Source organism: Hyperolius riggenbachi, chromosome 3 (assembly GCF_040937935.1).
Source record: "Hyperolius riggenbachi isolate aHypRig1 chromosome 3, aHypRig1.pri, whole genome shotgun sequence".
Lineage (NCBI taxonomy): Eukaryota > Metazoa > Chordata > Amphibia > Anura > Hyperoliidae > Hyperolius > Hyperolius riggenbachi.
Genome location: NC_090648.1, coordinates 108722506 through 108736092, shown reverse-complemented (window position 1 = coordinate 108736092; position 13587 = coordinate 108722506). Strand labels below are relative to the sequence as shown.

General features: G+C 46.2%; 3 protein-coding genes across 6 annotated transcripts in view; 1 reads left to right on the top strand and 2 right to left on the bottom strand.

Moving 5' to 3' along the window:
• The window catches only part of TCF7L1 (transcription factor 7 like 1), a 278593-nt gene that overhangs the window by 100793 nt on the left and 164213 nt on the right, over positions 1-13587 (bottom strand). The gene's annotated exons all lie outside the window — the stretch shown is intronic.
• On the top strand, positions 5541-7393 carry LOC137562208 (repetin-like). Its single transcript, XM_068273540.1, has 2 exons — positions 5541-5639; positions 5702-7393. The coding sequence occupies exons 1-2, from the start codon at positions 5541-5543 to the stop codon at positions 7391-7393; spliced, it is 1791 nt and encodes a 596-aa protein (XP_068129641.1).
• On the bottom strand, positions 10948-11637 carry LOC137562207 (uncharacterized). Its single transcript, XM_068273538.1, has one exon. The coding sequence runs from the start codon at positions 11635-11637 to the stop codon at positions 10948-10950; it is 690 nt and encodes a 229-aa protein (XP_068129639.1).

The window sequence follows — 13587 nt, the reverse complement described above, 5'->3', positions numbered from 1 at the left end:
AGCGGTGATCGCCACTCGGAGACTGTTAGACGGCGAAACCGTTGTCTAATTACCTTGTACAGCGCTGCGATCTGCAGCAGCACTGTACTGGGTACAGCCGTGTGACACTCGGCTGTCCCTCCAGAGTGTCGGCGGTGATCCACTGACAGCCTATCAAAGTGATTGTCTAGTGGGGGGAGGGAGGGATTAGGGAGGGGAAAAAAGAAATTTATTTAAAAATATATATATAATAAATATTTGTAAAAAATAAATAAATAAACACTGTGGGGGAGATCAGACCCCACCAACAGGAAGCTCTGTTGGTGGGGATGAAGGGGGGGGGAATCACTTGTGTGCTGTGTTGTGCGGCTCTGCAGCTTGGCTTTAAAGAGAACCCGAGGTGGGAATTACTTTTACTACCGTATTGGGGCACAGAGGCTGGTTGTGCGCACTAAGACCAGCCTCTGTTGCCCCATCGTGTGTCTCCATGTCCCCCCTGCTCGCCGCTATACCCCCCGCATTGCTGGCGACACGCAGCGTGTCGCCAGCTCAATGTTTACCTTGCGCTGTCAGTCAGCGCCGCTCCCCCGCCTCCTCCGCATCGGCGCCACCCGCCGCGTCACTTCCCTCCTATCAGCGGGAGGGAAGGGACACGGGCGGGTGCGCCGATGCGGAGGAGGCAGGGGAGCAGCGCTGACTGACAGCGCAAGGTAAACATTGAGCTGGCGACACGCTGCGTGTCGCCAGCAATGCGGGGGGTATAGCGGCGAGCAGGGGGGACATGGAGACACACGATGGGGCAACAGAGGCTGGTCTTAGTGCGCACAACCAGCCTCTGTGCCCCAATAGTAAAAGTAATTCCCACCTCGGGTTCTCTTCAAACCTGCAGTGGCCAAATTAACAAAAAATGGCCTGGTTACTAGAGGGGTTTAACACTGCAGTCCTCAAGAGGTTAGGTTTAGCCATCGGTTGAGGGAGGGTTCTGTATGAGATTAGGGTTAGGTTTTGCTGTAGTAAAATATTGGTATAATTTAGTGATATTTTACTAACTAGACATACCACTGTAATACAGTAGAATACCGGTAAAATACCAATACTCTACTATCAGCTATCCCCAGGCGCCCAAACTTTCCCGCGCCTCAATTTTATGCACACCCTTTAGGACCCGTTCCACAATTGTAAACGCAAATCACGATTGCGATTTTGCATTCGTTTTTTCAACTATTTTTCAGGAATTGTATTTTGCGATTCTCATTGTAGTGAGTGATAATTGCAATGTAATCGCCGGGAAAATGCTGCATGCAGTGGGTTTGCAATTGTCGATAATCGCAAACGCGCCGCAAACGATGCAGTGAGAGTAATCCAATAGGATTAGTTATGCAGCAGCGCTTTGCTGATCGCCAGCTTTCAGCAAAGCGTGAACTGCGAGCAATAAAATGCCCAAGTGTGAATGCGGCCTAACTGTCCCTCAGAGTTCAGAATCTAATCTCTACTGTATTATTATTATTATTGATTTATAACGCACCAACCTATTCCGTGGCGCTGTACAAATTAGGAAATCAACATGGGGTACATAATAATACAATGATATACCGTACATCAAATAATGTACTGCAACTCAAGAACATTTTGTAGACTCCTAAAAACATAACATTAAAATATGAAAAGCAGTGTAAGCTTGGAGGGACTGATTGATCAGCAGTCCTTATTAGCAAACATGTTTATATTAGCACCAAAACAACATATTTTGTGAGGGCTAAGGGCCCGTTTCCATTTGTGCGGTGGGAATCGCCGCGGTAAAAATTTGCATACTGATGCGAATTTCGCATGCGGTTGTATGCGATTTTGCATGCGATTTCGAATGGATGGCGATGTATGCAAATTTAACCATGGCAGTGCCTGTGTGCTTTTCCATTGATTCCATGCGAAATCGCATGAGAATTTGCATGAAAATTCACATACAAATGCCGCATGCAAAATTCCCTATTAAATACATAGGCCTCAATTCACTAAGCTTATCTCCTGTCTTTAATAACTCTTCTAGAGTTGTTACCATGGTGATAAGGCATGTAGTATTCAGGAAACATTTTACCTCAGGCAAACCTGAAGTTAACTCTTCTGTCTTTAATTTAACTCTTCAATCCTTAAAATAACTCCAGAGTTAAAGACAGGCTGTTTATTAACTGCATGTGAAAATAACTACAGAGGAGGTAAATTAACTACAGAGGAGGTAAAATAACTACAGAGGAGGTAACTTAAAGAGAATCTGTATTGTTAAAATCGCACAAAAGTAAACATACCAGTGTGTTAGGGGACATCTCCTATTACCCTCTGTCACAATTTCGCCGATCCTCGCCGCATTAAAAGTGGTTAAAAACTGTTTTAAAAAGTTTGTTTGTAAACAAACAAAATGGCCACCAAAACAGGAAGTAGGTTGATGTACAGTATGTCCACATATAGAAAATACATCCATACACAAGCAGGCTGTATACAGCCTTCCTTTTGAATCTCAAGAGATCATTTGTGTGTTTCTTTCCCCCCTGAGGGGGGAGTGCATAGCAGAACCACAACACTGAAGAACTTGGCAGCCTTCCAGACACAGGCTGACAAGTCTGACAGGGGAAAGATACATTGATTTATTACAGAGACTGTGATAGTACAAAGTGCTGCAGTAAGCCGGAACACATTAGAATAGCTTTTGGAACTTGTAGGATGATAAAAAACAGGATGCAATTTTTGTTACGGAGTCTCTTTAAGGAATGAAGAGATAAGATAACTCTCTCTTATGTGGAGGTAGGTTTTCTCTTGCCTTATTATCTCCAGCATGATCTTAGTGAATTGAGGCCATTGTATGCGATTCGCATAGCGGTATGCGGTAATCGAATTCTGAGGCTCTGCCATGCAGATTTTTTCTGCACAGAAAAACGCAAAGGAATCCTGACAAGTGGAAACAGTCTCATCCACTTGTATTGGCCATGCGAATTCGCATGCAGCAAACGCATGTGAATTCGTGGTAGTGGAAACGAGCCCTAACTCATTTCCTCAGGAAATAGTGCCATAAGACTTATTTACTTACTTTTACAGTACCAACATGTTCCATAGCAATGTACAGAGTACAGTACAGTACAGCCAGAACATCCAGCAACACAAGTGCAAATACTGCACATACATAGCTAATGTGTGATTTGAAACATCAGCAATACTGATATACCTTCATTCAGTCTTTCTAGTATGGAGTCTGCAATATTCTGATTGCAGGCCTGTATTGCGGGTTATTATTATTATTTAGTATTTATATAGCGCCAATATTTTCGCAGCGCTATTCATAATATACTGTCTTGTCACGTAACTGTCCCTAAGAGGGGCTCACAATCTAAACCCTGCCATAGTCATATGTCTATATCGTGTAGTGTGCGTATCGTAGTCTAGGGCCAATATAGGGGGAAGCCAATTAACTTATCTGTATGTTTTTGGGGTGTGGAAGTGCACGGGAAAAAAAACAGACATGGGGAGAACATAAAAACTCTGTGCAGATAGTGCCCTGGTTTCAAACCAGGGACCCAGCGCTGCAAGGTGAGAGTGCTAACCACTACCCCACTGTGCTGCCCACTATGGTCAGTTAGAACAGAGGTCAGATTAACACTGTGAGCTGTGGAGATGATAAAATTGGTCAGTGATTGGTCACTCACAATTGGATGTGTCTATGCATCCTAAAGGTGTATACACACGCTTTCAAACATCATTCATTTGAAATGACTTTCTATTGAAAATGCATCTTAACAAACTGTACCAGGACTTTGCATCTAAAACCTGGCTAATCTTTTGCTGATGCTTCCTGTGTAGAAAGATTCAGGTCAATACACGAACACCTTATTCACATCATAAAATGCCAGCGCTATCGCAAGCACTGAGCGATTTATTGAGAGGTTTTTTTCAGCGCTTTTCCCTGTACTTTGCGCTTAGAAAAACTTTTGTAAGCACTTTTGCAGAGCGATTCGTTTTTCACTTCCTGACATCAGTCAGGAAGTGAATTTTTTCACCCAGAAATGAATAAATACAATGGCCTTGATTCAAAAAAGAGTGCTAACTGATAGCACGGTCGTTTCCACGCGAATTTTTGCGTTTCACGCGATCACGATTTTTTGCGCAAAACGATAACGTTTCCGAGCACAAACGTGAATTTTCGCACGCAAACGATATCGGTGTGTGATGCAAAATGTTATCGTTTCGCGTGAAAATTCGAGATCGTGCGAAATGTGAAAATTCACACGAAAGCGGCCGTGCTATCAGTTAGCACTCTTTTGTGAATCAAGCCTAATGTATTTATTTATAAAAGCGCTGGGGAAATCGCTAATTAAAGCGCTTTTTCAAGAACTTTCCCTGTACCTTCCATTGAGCCAAAACGGTCAGAAAATGGTACAGGCAGCGCTATTGGAAGCGGGTTGCAAGCGAACCGCTCATATGAGAACACTCTCATAGGGAATCATTGCACAAGCACTTTTAGGGCGATTTTCAAAATCGCCGGCGCTTAAAAAAAACCCGAAAACCCTCTAGGTGTGAACAAGCCCTGAGAGGCCACCTTACTAGAGACACCACACCAATGAGTTGGTTGGCCTCCATCTTTGCTCACAGCTGTAATTCTTCTAGGTAAGGTGTTGGAACTATGACACAGGAATTTGGCCCATGCAGACATAAGAGCTGCTCTTAGTTGATTCAAACTAAATGGAGGAATTTTCTAGGCTTCAAATGGATCTTTCCACCACATCCCACAAATGCTTGATGGGGTTGGTATCAGGTGATTGAGCCAGCCAATGAAGCAAGTGGAATATAGAGTCATGTTCACTGAACCAATTGACAGCGTGCATTGTCCTTTAGAAAATGGACATTTACGTCAAGGAACACTGTGGCTATAAAAAGATGTAACTAATCGGCAACCAGGGCTGTAGAGTCGGTACAAAAATCATCCGACTCCAACTCCTCAGTTTATGAATCCACTGACTCTGACTTCAAGTACCCAAAATTGCTCTGACTCTGACTTCACAGCCCTTGCAGAGCCTTGGGAGGCCTGTGGAGTGGAGTGGCAGTGGCGTAGCAATAGGGGGTGCAGAGGTAGCGACCGCATCGGGGCCCTTGGGCCAGAGGGGCCCCGAACTGCTTATCCTCAACCACAGTATTAGCTCTTTATTGCTTCTATGCTGGTAATAATCACTTCTATAGATGCTTTTATTAGTAGTAATCATTATCAAACTGTTCCCCAACCCCTCCTTGCGCTTCTGACACTGTGATTGTCCTTGGCAGATTTTGGTGTGCCGTATCAATTGTTATGTATAGAGCACTTGGGGGTCCCAATGTAAACCGTGCACTAGGGCCCATAGCTCCTTAGCTACGCCACTGTGGAGTGGGTACAAAAATCATTCAATAGCAACAATGTTGAGGTAGCAGGTGGCATTAAAAGATTTTTTTTATTGATTTATAAAGCGTCAGTAGATTCCATGGGACTGTACAGAGTAAGAAACAAACTGGGGTACATAATAGTACAATACAATGACAAACGTAACACGATGAACAAAAAATGTATAGCAGCTTCCAAGAAACAAGAGGGAAAGAAAACATTGCCCTTGAGAGCTTACAATGTACTGGATGTTTTTAGAGTTAATGAGGTACCAAGTGTGTCCCATGAGAACATTCCCCAGACCACTATTCCACCACCACATGCTTATAGAGTTGGACATTCACCAATGCTGAAGCCAGGCAAGTGTCAGATGGGCAAGGGGCAGGGAAAGCCAGACAAGTGTCAGATGGGCGAGGGGCAGATAAAGCCAGACAAGTGTCAGATGGGCAAGAGTCAGAGAAAGCCAGGCAAGTGTCAGATGGGCAAGAGTCAGAGAAAGCCAGGCAAGTGTCAGATGGGCAAGAGTCAGAGAAAGCCAGGCAAGTGTCAGATGGGCAAGAGCCAGAGAAAGCTAGGCAAGTGTCAGATGGGCAAGAGTCAGAGAAAGCCAGGCAAGTGTCAGATGGGCAAGAGTCAGAGAAAGCCAGGCAAGTGTCAGATGGGCAAGAGCCAGAGAAAGCTAGGCAAGTGTCAGATGGGCAAGAGTCAGAGAAAGCCAGACAAGTGTCAGAGAAAGCCAGGCAAGTGTCAGATGGGCAAGAGCCAGAGAAAGCTAGGCAAGTGTCAGATGGGCAAGAGTCAGAGAAAGCCAGGCAAGTGTCAGATGGGCAAGAGTCAGAGAAAGCCAGGCAAGTGTCAGATGGGCAAGAGCCAGAGAAAGCTAGGCAGATGTCAGATGGGCAAGAGTCAGAGAAAGCCAGACAAGTGTCAGAGAAAGCCAGGCAAGTGTCAGATGGGCAAGAGTCAAAGAAAGCCAGACAAGTGTCAGATGGGCAAGAGTCAGAGAAAGCCAGGCAAGTGTCAGATGGGCAAGAGTCAGAGAAAGCCTGGCAAGTGTCAGATGGGCAAGAGTCAGAGAAAGCCTGGCAAGATTCAGATGGGCAAGAGTCAGAGAAAGCCAGGCAAGTGTCAGATGGGCAAGAGTCAGAGAAAGCCAGGCAAGTGTCAGATGGGCAAGAGTCAGAGAAAGCTAGGCAAGTGTCAGATGGGCAAGAGTCAGAGAAAGCCAGGCAAGTGTCAGATGAGCAAGAGTCAGAGAAAGCCAGGCAAGTGTCAGATGGGCAAGAGTCAGAGAACGCCAGACAAGTGTCAGATGGGCAAGAGTCAGAGAAAGCCAGGCAAGTGTCAGATGGGCAAGAGTCAGAGAAAGCCTGGCAAGTGTCAGATGGGCAAGAGTCAGAGAAAGCCAGGCAAGTGTCAGATGGGCAAGAGTCAGAGAAAGCCGGGCAAGAGTCAGAGAAAGCCAGGCAAGTGTCAGATGGGCAAGAGTCAGAGAAAGCCAGGCAAGTGTCAGATGGGCAAGAGTCAGAGAAAGCCAGGCAAGTGTCAGATGGGCAAGAGTCAGAGAAAGCCAGGCAAGTGTCAGATGGGCAAGAGTCAGAGAAAGCTAGGCAAGTGTCAGATGGGCAAGAGTCAGAGAAAGCCAGACAAGTGTCAGAGAAAGCCAGGCAAGTGTCAGATGGGCAAGAGTCAGAGAAAGCCAGGCAAGTGTCAGATGGGCAAGAGTCAGAGAAAGCCGGGCAAGAGTCAGAGAAAGCCAGGCAAGTGTCAGATGGGCAAGAGTCAGAGAAAGCCAGGCAAGTGTCAGATGGGCAAGAGTCAGAGAAAGCCAGGCAAGTGTCAGATGGGCAAGAGTCAGAGAAAGCCAGACAAGTGTCAGATGGGCAAGAGTCAGAGAAAGCCAGGCAAGTGTCAGATGGGCAAGAGTCAGAGAAAGCCAGGCAAGTGTCAGATGGGCAAGAGTCAGAGAAAGCCAGGCAAGTGTCAGATGGGCAAGAGTCAGAGAAAGCCAGGCATTGGTAAGTGTCAGATGGGTAAGATTCAGAGAACGCCAGGCAAGTGTCAGATGGGCAAGAGTCAGAGAAAGCCAGGCATTGGTAAGTGTCAGATGGGCAAGATTCAGAGAAAGCCAGGCATCGGTAAGTGTCAGATGGGCAAGGGGCAGAGAAGGCCAGACAGGTATCAGGGAAGGGGCAAAGGCATAGAAAGTATTAAGGACAAGGTGGAATTTATACATTTTCCGCCCCTAGACCAAGTATGTTGGGGCTTCCTTCCATGTGCAGTAGCGCCCCTCCCATTCCATGTGCAGCCCCCTTTCCCATGTCTAACATCCATGTACTGCAGCCCCTTTCTTTCATGCACAGCTCCCTTGGGCATTAGCTTCTTTTTTTAATATGTTGCTTCCCATTTTCAGCTTTTACTTTCACATGTAGCCACCCCTATTTCACATCCAGGTTCCCCCTTGGGCTGCAGCCACCCAAGGCTCGGGCCTTTGTGGCCTTTCCAGAAATCTGGCCCTAATTAAGGAAGCTATGAAACTTTACTGTCAAACAGAAATGTAGCAACACACTGACTACAGGGCTACTTTACATTGGACCTCCATGCACTGCTCTTTAAAGGGGTTCTGTTGGGGTTTCTGAGGAGAAAAACTGCCACTTACCTGGGGCTTCTATCAGCCCCCTGCAGCGGTAATGTCCCACGCCGTCCTGCTCCCATCCGCTATTCCCCGCAGCCGGCACCGGGCTATTATTCGTCTGACACACAGACGAATAATGCGCGCTACCGCGCCTCCGCTCGCGTCATCTGAGGCGTACTGCGCGGGCGCAGTACAATGGTTTCTTGTACTGCGCTTGCGCAGTAAGCTTCCGATGACGCAGGCGGAAGCGAGCGGGTGCGCAGCCACTGTAGCGCAGCCGCAGTTGGATCCCATGCCGCTTAGACCGGGGCCGGCGGCGGAGAACAGCAGATGGGAGGAGGACGGCGTGGGACATTACCGCTGCATGGGGCTGATAGAAGCCCAAGGTAAGTGTCTGTTTTTCAACCCCCACAGAACTCCTTTAACTGATCTATGGGGAGAATGGGCACATGGACATCTCTGCTGGGGGACACTTCTGGACTGAATAAGATGGGAACTGGAAACAGAAAAGAGGAGCAACTGGAACCAGGTAAGCAGATTTATGCTGCAATGCACTGTGGGAAGAGCTATTGCTACTTCCTGGATCAGTACCATTGTGAGATGCCAAAACATACACATTTTTTTCTTTTTATGGCTATTTATAGGAAATAAATGCTTTCTATGAGAAAATTTTGGCATGCGAAAGCAAATGCATATTTGCATGAGCGATGTCTCGAGATTAGCCAATTAGGCCAAATTTGAAAAGCTATATTTATCAGGTTCTACTTGGTTGATGCACACATTTTTTTCTGTGTTGAAATCATTATAGGAGATAAACACAAACATTAAAAAAACTTTGTTGAAATCAGTATTGCATTTCTATCCTTTGGAGGCGGGTGGAGAATGGCTTGTTCTAGGAGGTGAGAGCCCTGGAGCAGGCTGTTTGCGCCTGTCCCCCCCCCCTTCCTCTGGAGTGTTGTGTGTGAGCCACCCCTGAGCCCTACAAGCTTGGAGGGCCCATGCATCACTCCTTTCTTATGTGTCGCGCCCAGGTCATGCACATGCAGCAGAATGCAATGGACGTTAAGGTAAGTGCCTGATTTTAATTTTGGGAGGTGGGTGCGGGCGGCCCTTCCCGGCACTGGCCATGCTGGGGGGGTCACCTGCACATCCCAGCCTCCCCCTCCGGGGTGTCGCAGTGTGGGTTCCAGGCAGTGAGAGAGCTTGGGGCCCTCCGGTTGTATGGGGGCATTGGGGAGCCTCCCCGTGGCGCTCCTGGATAGTGCTAATGTAGCATGAACAATACCCCGCAGGGCAACCGCTTTGCGGTGTTAGTTTTAGACCCTGCATATTTTGGCATGCGAAAGCAAATGCATATTTGCATGAGCGATGTCTTGTGATTAGCCAATTAGGCCAAATTTGCAAAGCCATATTTATCAGGTTCTACTTGGTTGATGCACACATTTTTTCTGTATTGAAATCATTATAGGAGATAAACACAAACATTAAAAAAAGCATATTTACACACAGGGCTAGACTTTTTGCTGCCTGGAGCAATACATTGTGAGGATACTCTCCTTCCATGTATGTGTGCAAAGCCGTACTGGAGAGGAGAGACACATTGGGCTGTGCATTGCAGCCACTGGCACTATGCTTACCTCCCTCTGCTTCCTCCAAGATAGCATCTCCTCCTTGCTGATACCCAGGATGCCGGGTATGTGCTGCACCGGCATCGCATCACTCATCCACTCTCAGCACATTAGTGATGGGATCACCAGCCACACGTAAGGTCCTGCATCCTCTCTGACTACAGTGGCGCATCATGTGCCCGAGCAGCATGTAACAGGTCACATAAAGCACCGCTGTAGCCATGGATACAGGACTCTGGACGGCGGACGGAGATCCCATCGCTGGAATGCTGAAAGCAGGTGAGTGAAGTGGCGCCGCACATCTATGGAGACAAGGAATGTGAGGAGGGGGGCATTTGGGGAGGGGAACCACCTCTTGGTGCCCTCTAATTGTTGCCATCCTGGAGCACGTGATTCACGTTGCTTCGTGGAAGAACCGCCCCTGTTTATATAAAAGAAAGCACAATGCAAAGCAAACACCTTCTTGCAGGCAGGAACACAAAGCTGTAGTGTGAAAGGGCTCTGACATGAATGGTCATCTATAAAGCACTATGGCAAATATTTTGGTGACAATGATAAAAAATACAATAATAATAATAATACTGTATTGCAATAAAGTGATTAAAAGTCCCCGTGCAGCCCAGTTCTCACTAGGCTAAACCAGCTTAATTGCTTGAGATCATGAGATTTAACTTCTTTTTCTCAACTGCCTCTTTCAAAATCCGTGTATTGAGAATAAAGCAAATGCCTTCTGAGCTCACATAATTAATCTGGCTCCTGTTGGCCAGGCTTATGCTAAGAACTTACTTACAGGACGATCAGCAAAATGATTTTTTTTTCTTTAAAGAAGACTCAACAGGAATTCCATGAACCGAACAAAAGTTGCAACTTTTTATGAACCAATCTGGTTGCTGATCACCAATTACAATATCCAAAGCCTGATACATACATCCAATTTTGATTGGCCAATGAATTTTACCACTTCCATGCAGTATGAACTTGTATGAACTTACCTACACAATCTGTTTTCAGTATTCAAAGTCTGTTGGCCATCATACTACATGGGGGTGGTAAAATTAGTCAAGGATACATTGGATGTTTGTACGCCCCTTTAGTCAATACCTGCAGAAATGATATTCCAAATTGCTTTAAACTAATTGTCTATGTAAGAATGTATGGAATAGTATACTAACAGCTCTTTCACACTGGCATTTGATGAGAATGCGCCAATCTCCAGTCAGCTGCTCCTGTGGACCTGCTGGGTGCTTATAGGTGGCTGCAGGAGGTGGGGTAGCTTTTGGCACAGGAGGTGGAGTATCATTTGGTATGGAAGGTTAGGTAACATTTGGGATAGGAGGTGGGACAGAATTGAACATGGGAGGTGGGGTTGGATTTGGCACAGAAGGTGAGGTAACATTTGGCATGGGAGGTCGGAGAGCGTTTGGCATGGAAGGTGGGGTAGCATTTGGCATGGGAGGTGAGGTAATGTTTGGTATGGGAGGTCGGATAGCGTTAGGCATGGGAGGTGGGGTAGCATTTGGCATGGGAGGTGAGGTAATGTTTGGTATGGGAGGTCGGATAGCGTTAGGCATGGGAGGTGGGGTAGCATTTGGCATGGGAGGTGAGGTAATGTTTGGTATGGGAGGTCGGATAGCGTTAGGCATGGGAGGTGGGGTAGCATTTGGCATGGGAGGTGAGGTAATGTTTGGTATGGGAGGTCGGATAGCATTTGGCACGGGAGGTGGGGTAGCATTTGGCATGGGAGGTTGGATAGCATTTGGCATAGAAGGTGGGGTAGGATTTGGCATGGAAGGTGGGGTAGCATTTGGCATGGAAGGTGGGGAAGGATTTGACATGGGAGGTGGGGTAGCATTTGGCATGGGAGGTCGGATAGCATTTGGCATGGAAGGTGGGGTAGGATTTGGCATTGGAGGTGAGGTAGCATTTGGCATGGGAAATGGGGTAGCATTTGGCATGGAAGGTGGGGAAGGATTTGGCATGGGAGGTGGGGTAGCATTTGGCATGGTAGGTCGGATAGCGTTTGGTATGGGAGGTTGATTAGCATTTAGTATGGGAGGTGGGGTTGGATTTGGCACAGGAGGTGGGGTAGCATTTGGCATGGGAGGTCAGGTAGAATTTGGCATAGGAGGTGGAGTAGCATTTGGCATGGGCGGTCAGTTAGCATTTAGCATGGGAGGTGGAATTTGGCACAGAAGGTGAAGTAGCATTTGGCATGGGAGGTCAGATATCATTTGGCATGGGAGGTCAGGTAGAATTTGTCATAGGAGGTAGGGCAGCATTTGGCATGGGAGGTCAGATAGCATTTAGCATGGGAGGTGGGGTAGAATTTGGCACAGGAGGTGGGGTAACATTTGGCATGGGATGTGAGATAGCATTTGGCATGGAAGGTGGGGTAGCATTTGGCATGGAAGGTTGGATAGCGTTTGGCATGGAAGGTGGGGTTGAATTTGGCACAGGAGGTGGGATAGATTTGGCATTTGTTTATATATTACCACATTTTAATCTCAAAACTGTTTATAATGAAATGAATGTGAAAACGGAGCCCAACTACAATTCCCTCTGGGGAACGGCGTCCCGCATGACGAGAACCTAGGCCTAATACCTAGGCCTAATACGGCTTTATTCTAATAAAGATGTCTTAACTATTAACATGATTATCGCTGATGGGCTGGCATCCTGACGCCTCATACACATGCTCAACAAAAATCTTTTAAATGCACAATTATCAAACAACTTTTGTAGTTGAAACAAGCTAAAACAACCCAAAAAATGTGTTTGCTATTGTTCAAACAACTGATAAGAAGAAGCTCAAGTCAATCCAACAGTTGGATTGATAATAGTGCATTGAAAATACTTTTGTTGAGCCTTCACACTCCTAATCATTTCTGTTGAGCTGTTCATACACAATAACCCCATCTGAAGACCTGTTTTGACTGGAACCTACCAATTCCTTTGCACACTACTTTCCAAGGTTTCGCAATGCTGGTTTGGGCTGTGCATTTTAGTTTTTCCATTAATTTCAATAATTCCTTCAATTTCAATGCCAGTTGAGTCATTTGCTGGAAGCAATCAGCAAATTTCACAGTTTCCAGGTTGGAAATGTGTGGCCAATGCTAGTTATAACCAATGTCAATATCTACCAATGCCTTCATAAACCTATTTTTCTTACAGCATGCAAATAGGCACGTATAAGTGTATATAAGGGACAACAAAAATTCTAAAAACTACATGGGGGTTCTTAAATGAGACAAAAGTAAATATAGCAGCCTTAAAAAGGTAAAAGTGGGCCAAGGGCAATGATTAATCCACTTGGACCGTATTGTTATGTTTGTAATGCAATTTCTGATTTCTTCACTTAGCAGAGTCCACAGGGCTGTCATTTGAAATTTCTGGGCCCCGTATTGGGAAAACCTACTAGGCCACTCTCTCACAAATAAAAAGTCGCAATGCAAAATCGTCCGGTCAAGCCAAAAACAGCCACATTCACTGACAACCTGTACATTCTGTGACAGACTTTTCAGCTGGGCCCATGTGCGTGGCATTGCTCGCTGTGCCCTGAACTCACTCGAGCCTCATACTGCAGTCCCACCTGTGATGCACTGAAGGCGGCCCTGAGAGTCTAGCATTTTTTATCTTTTGAAGGAAAAATAGGAGCACTATTTTTCACATTTTATTATTATTAATTTACATACTTAAAGGATAACTTAAGTGAAAATATGTCCCCAGTTTAACGTACCTAGGGCTTCTTCTGTGAAGCAGGTGGTTACTGCACTTGGCGTCAAGCCCCGAAGCTTGGCACCATTATAGCACTAATGCCATAGAGCTCCCCGCACAAGGGTAATTTGTGGTTTTGGCAATCACCGGACCCTGAATCACTTCTTCCTCTGAGTTGCTACGACTCGGAGGGGGAATAGTTATTTAACGCTGCTGGAAATTTAAGCGGCCAACTCACC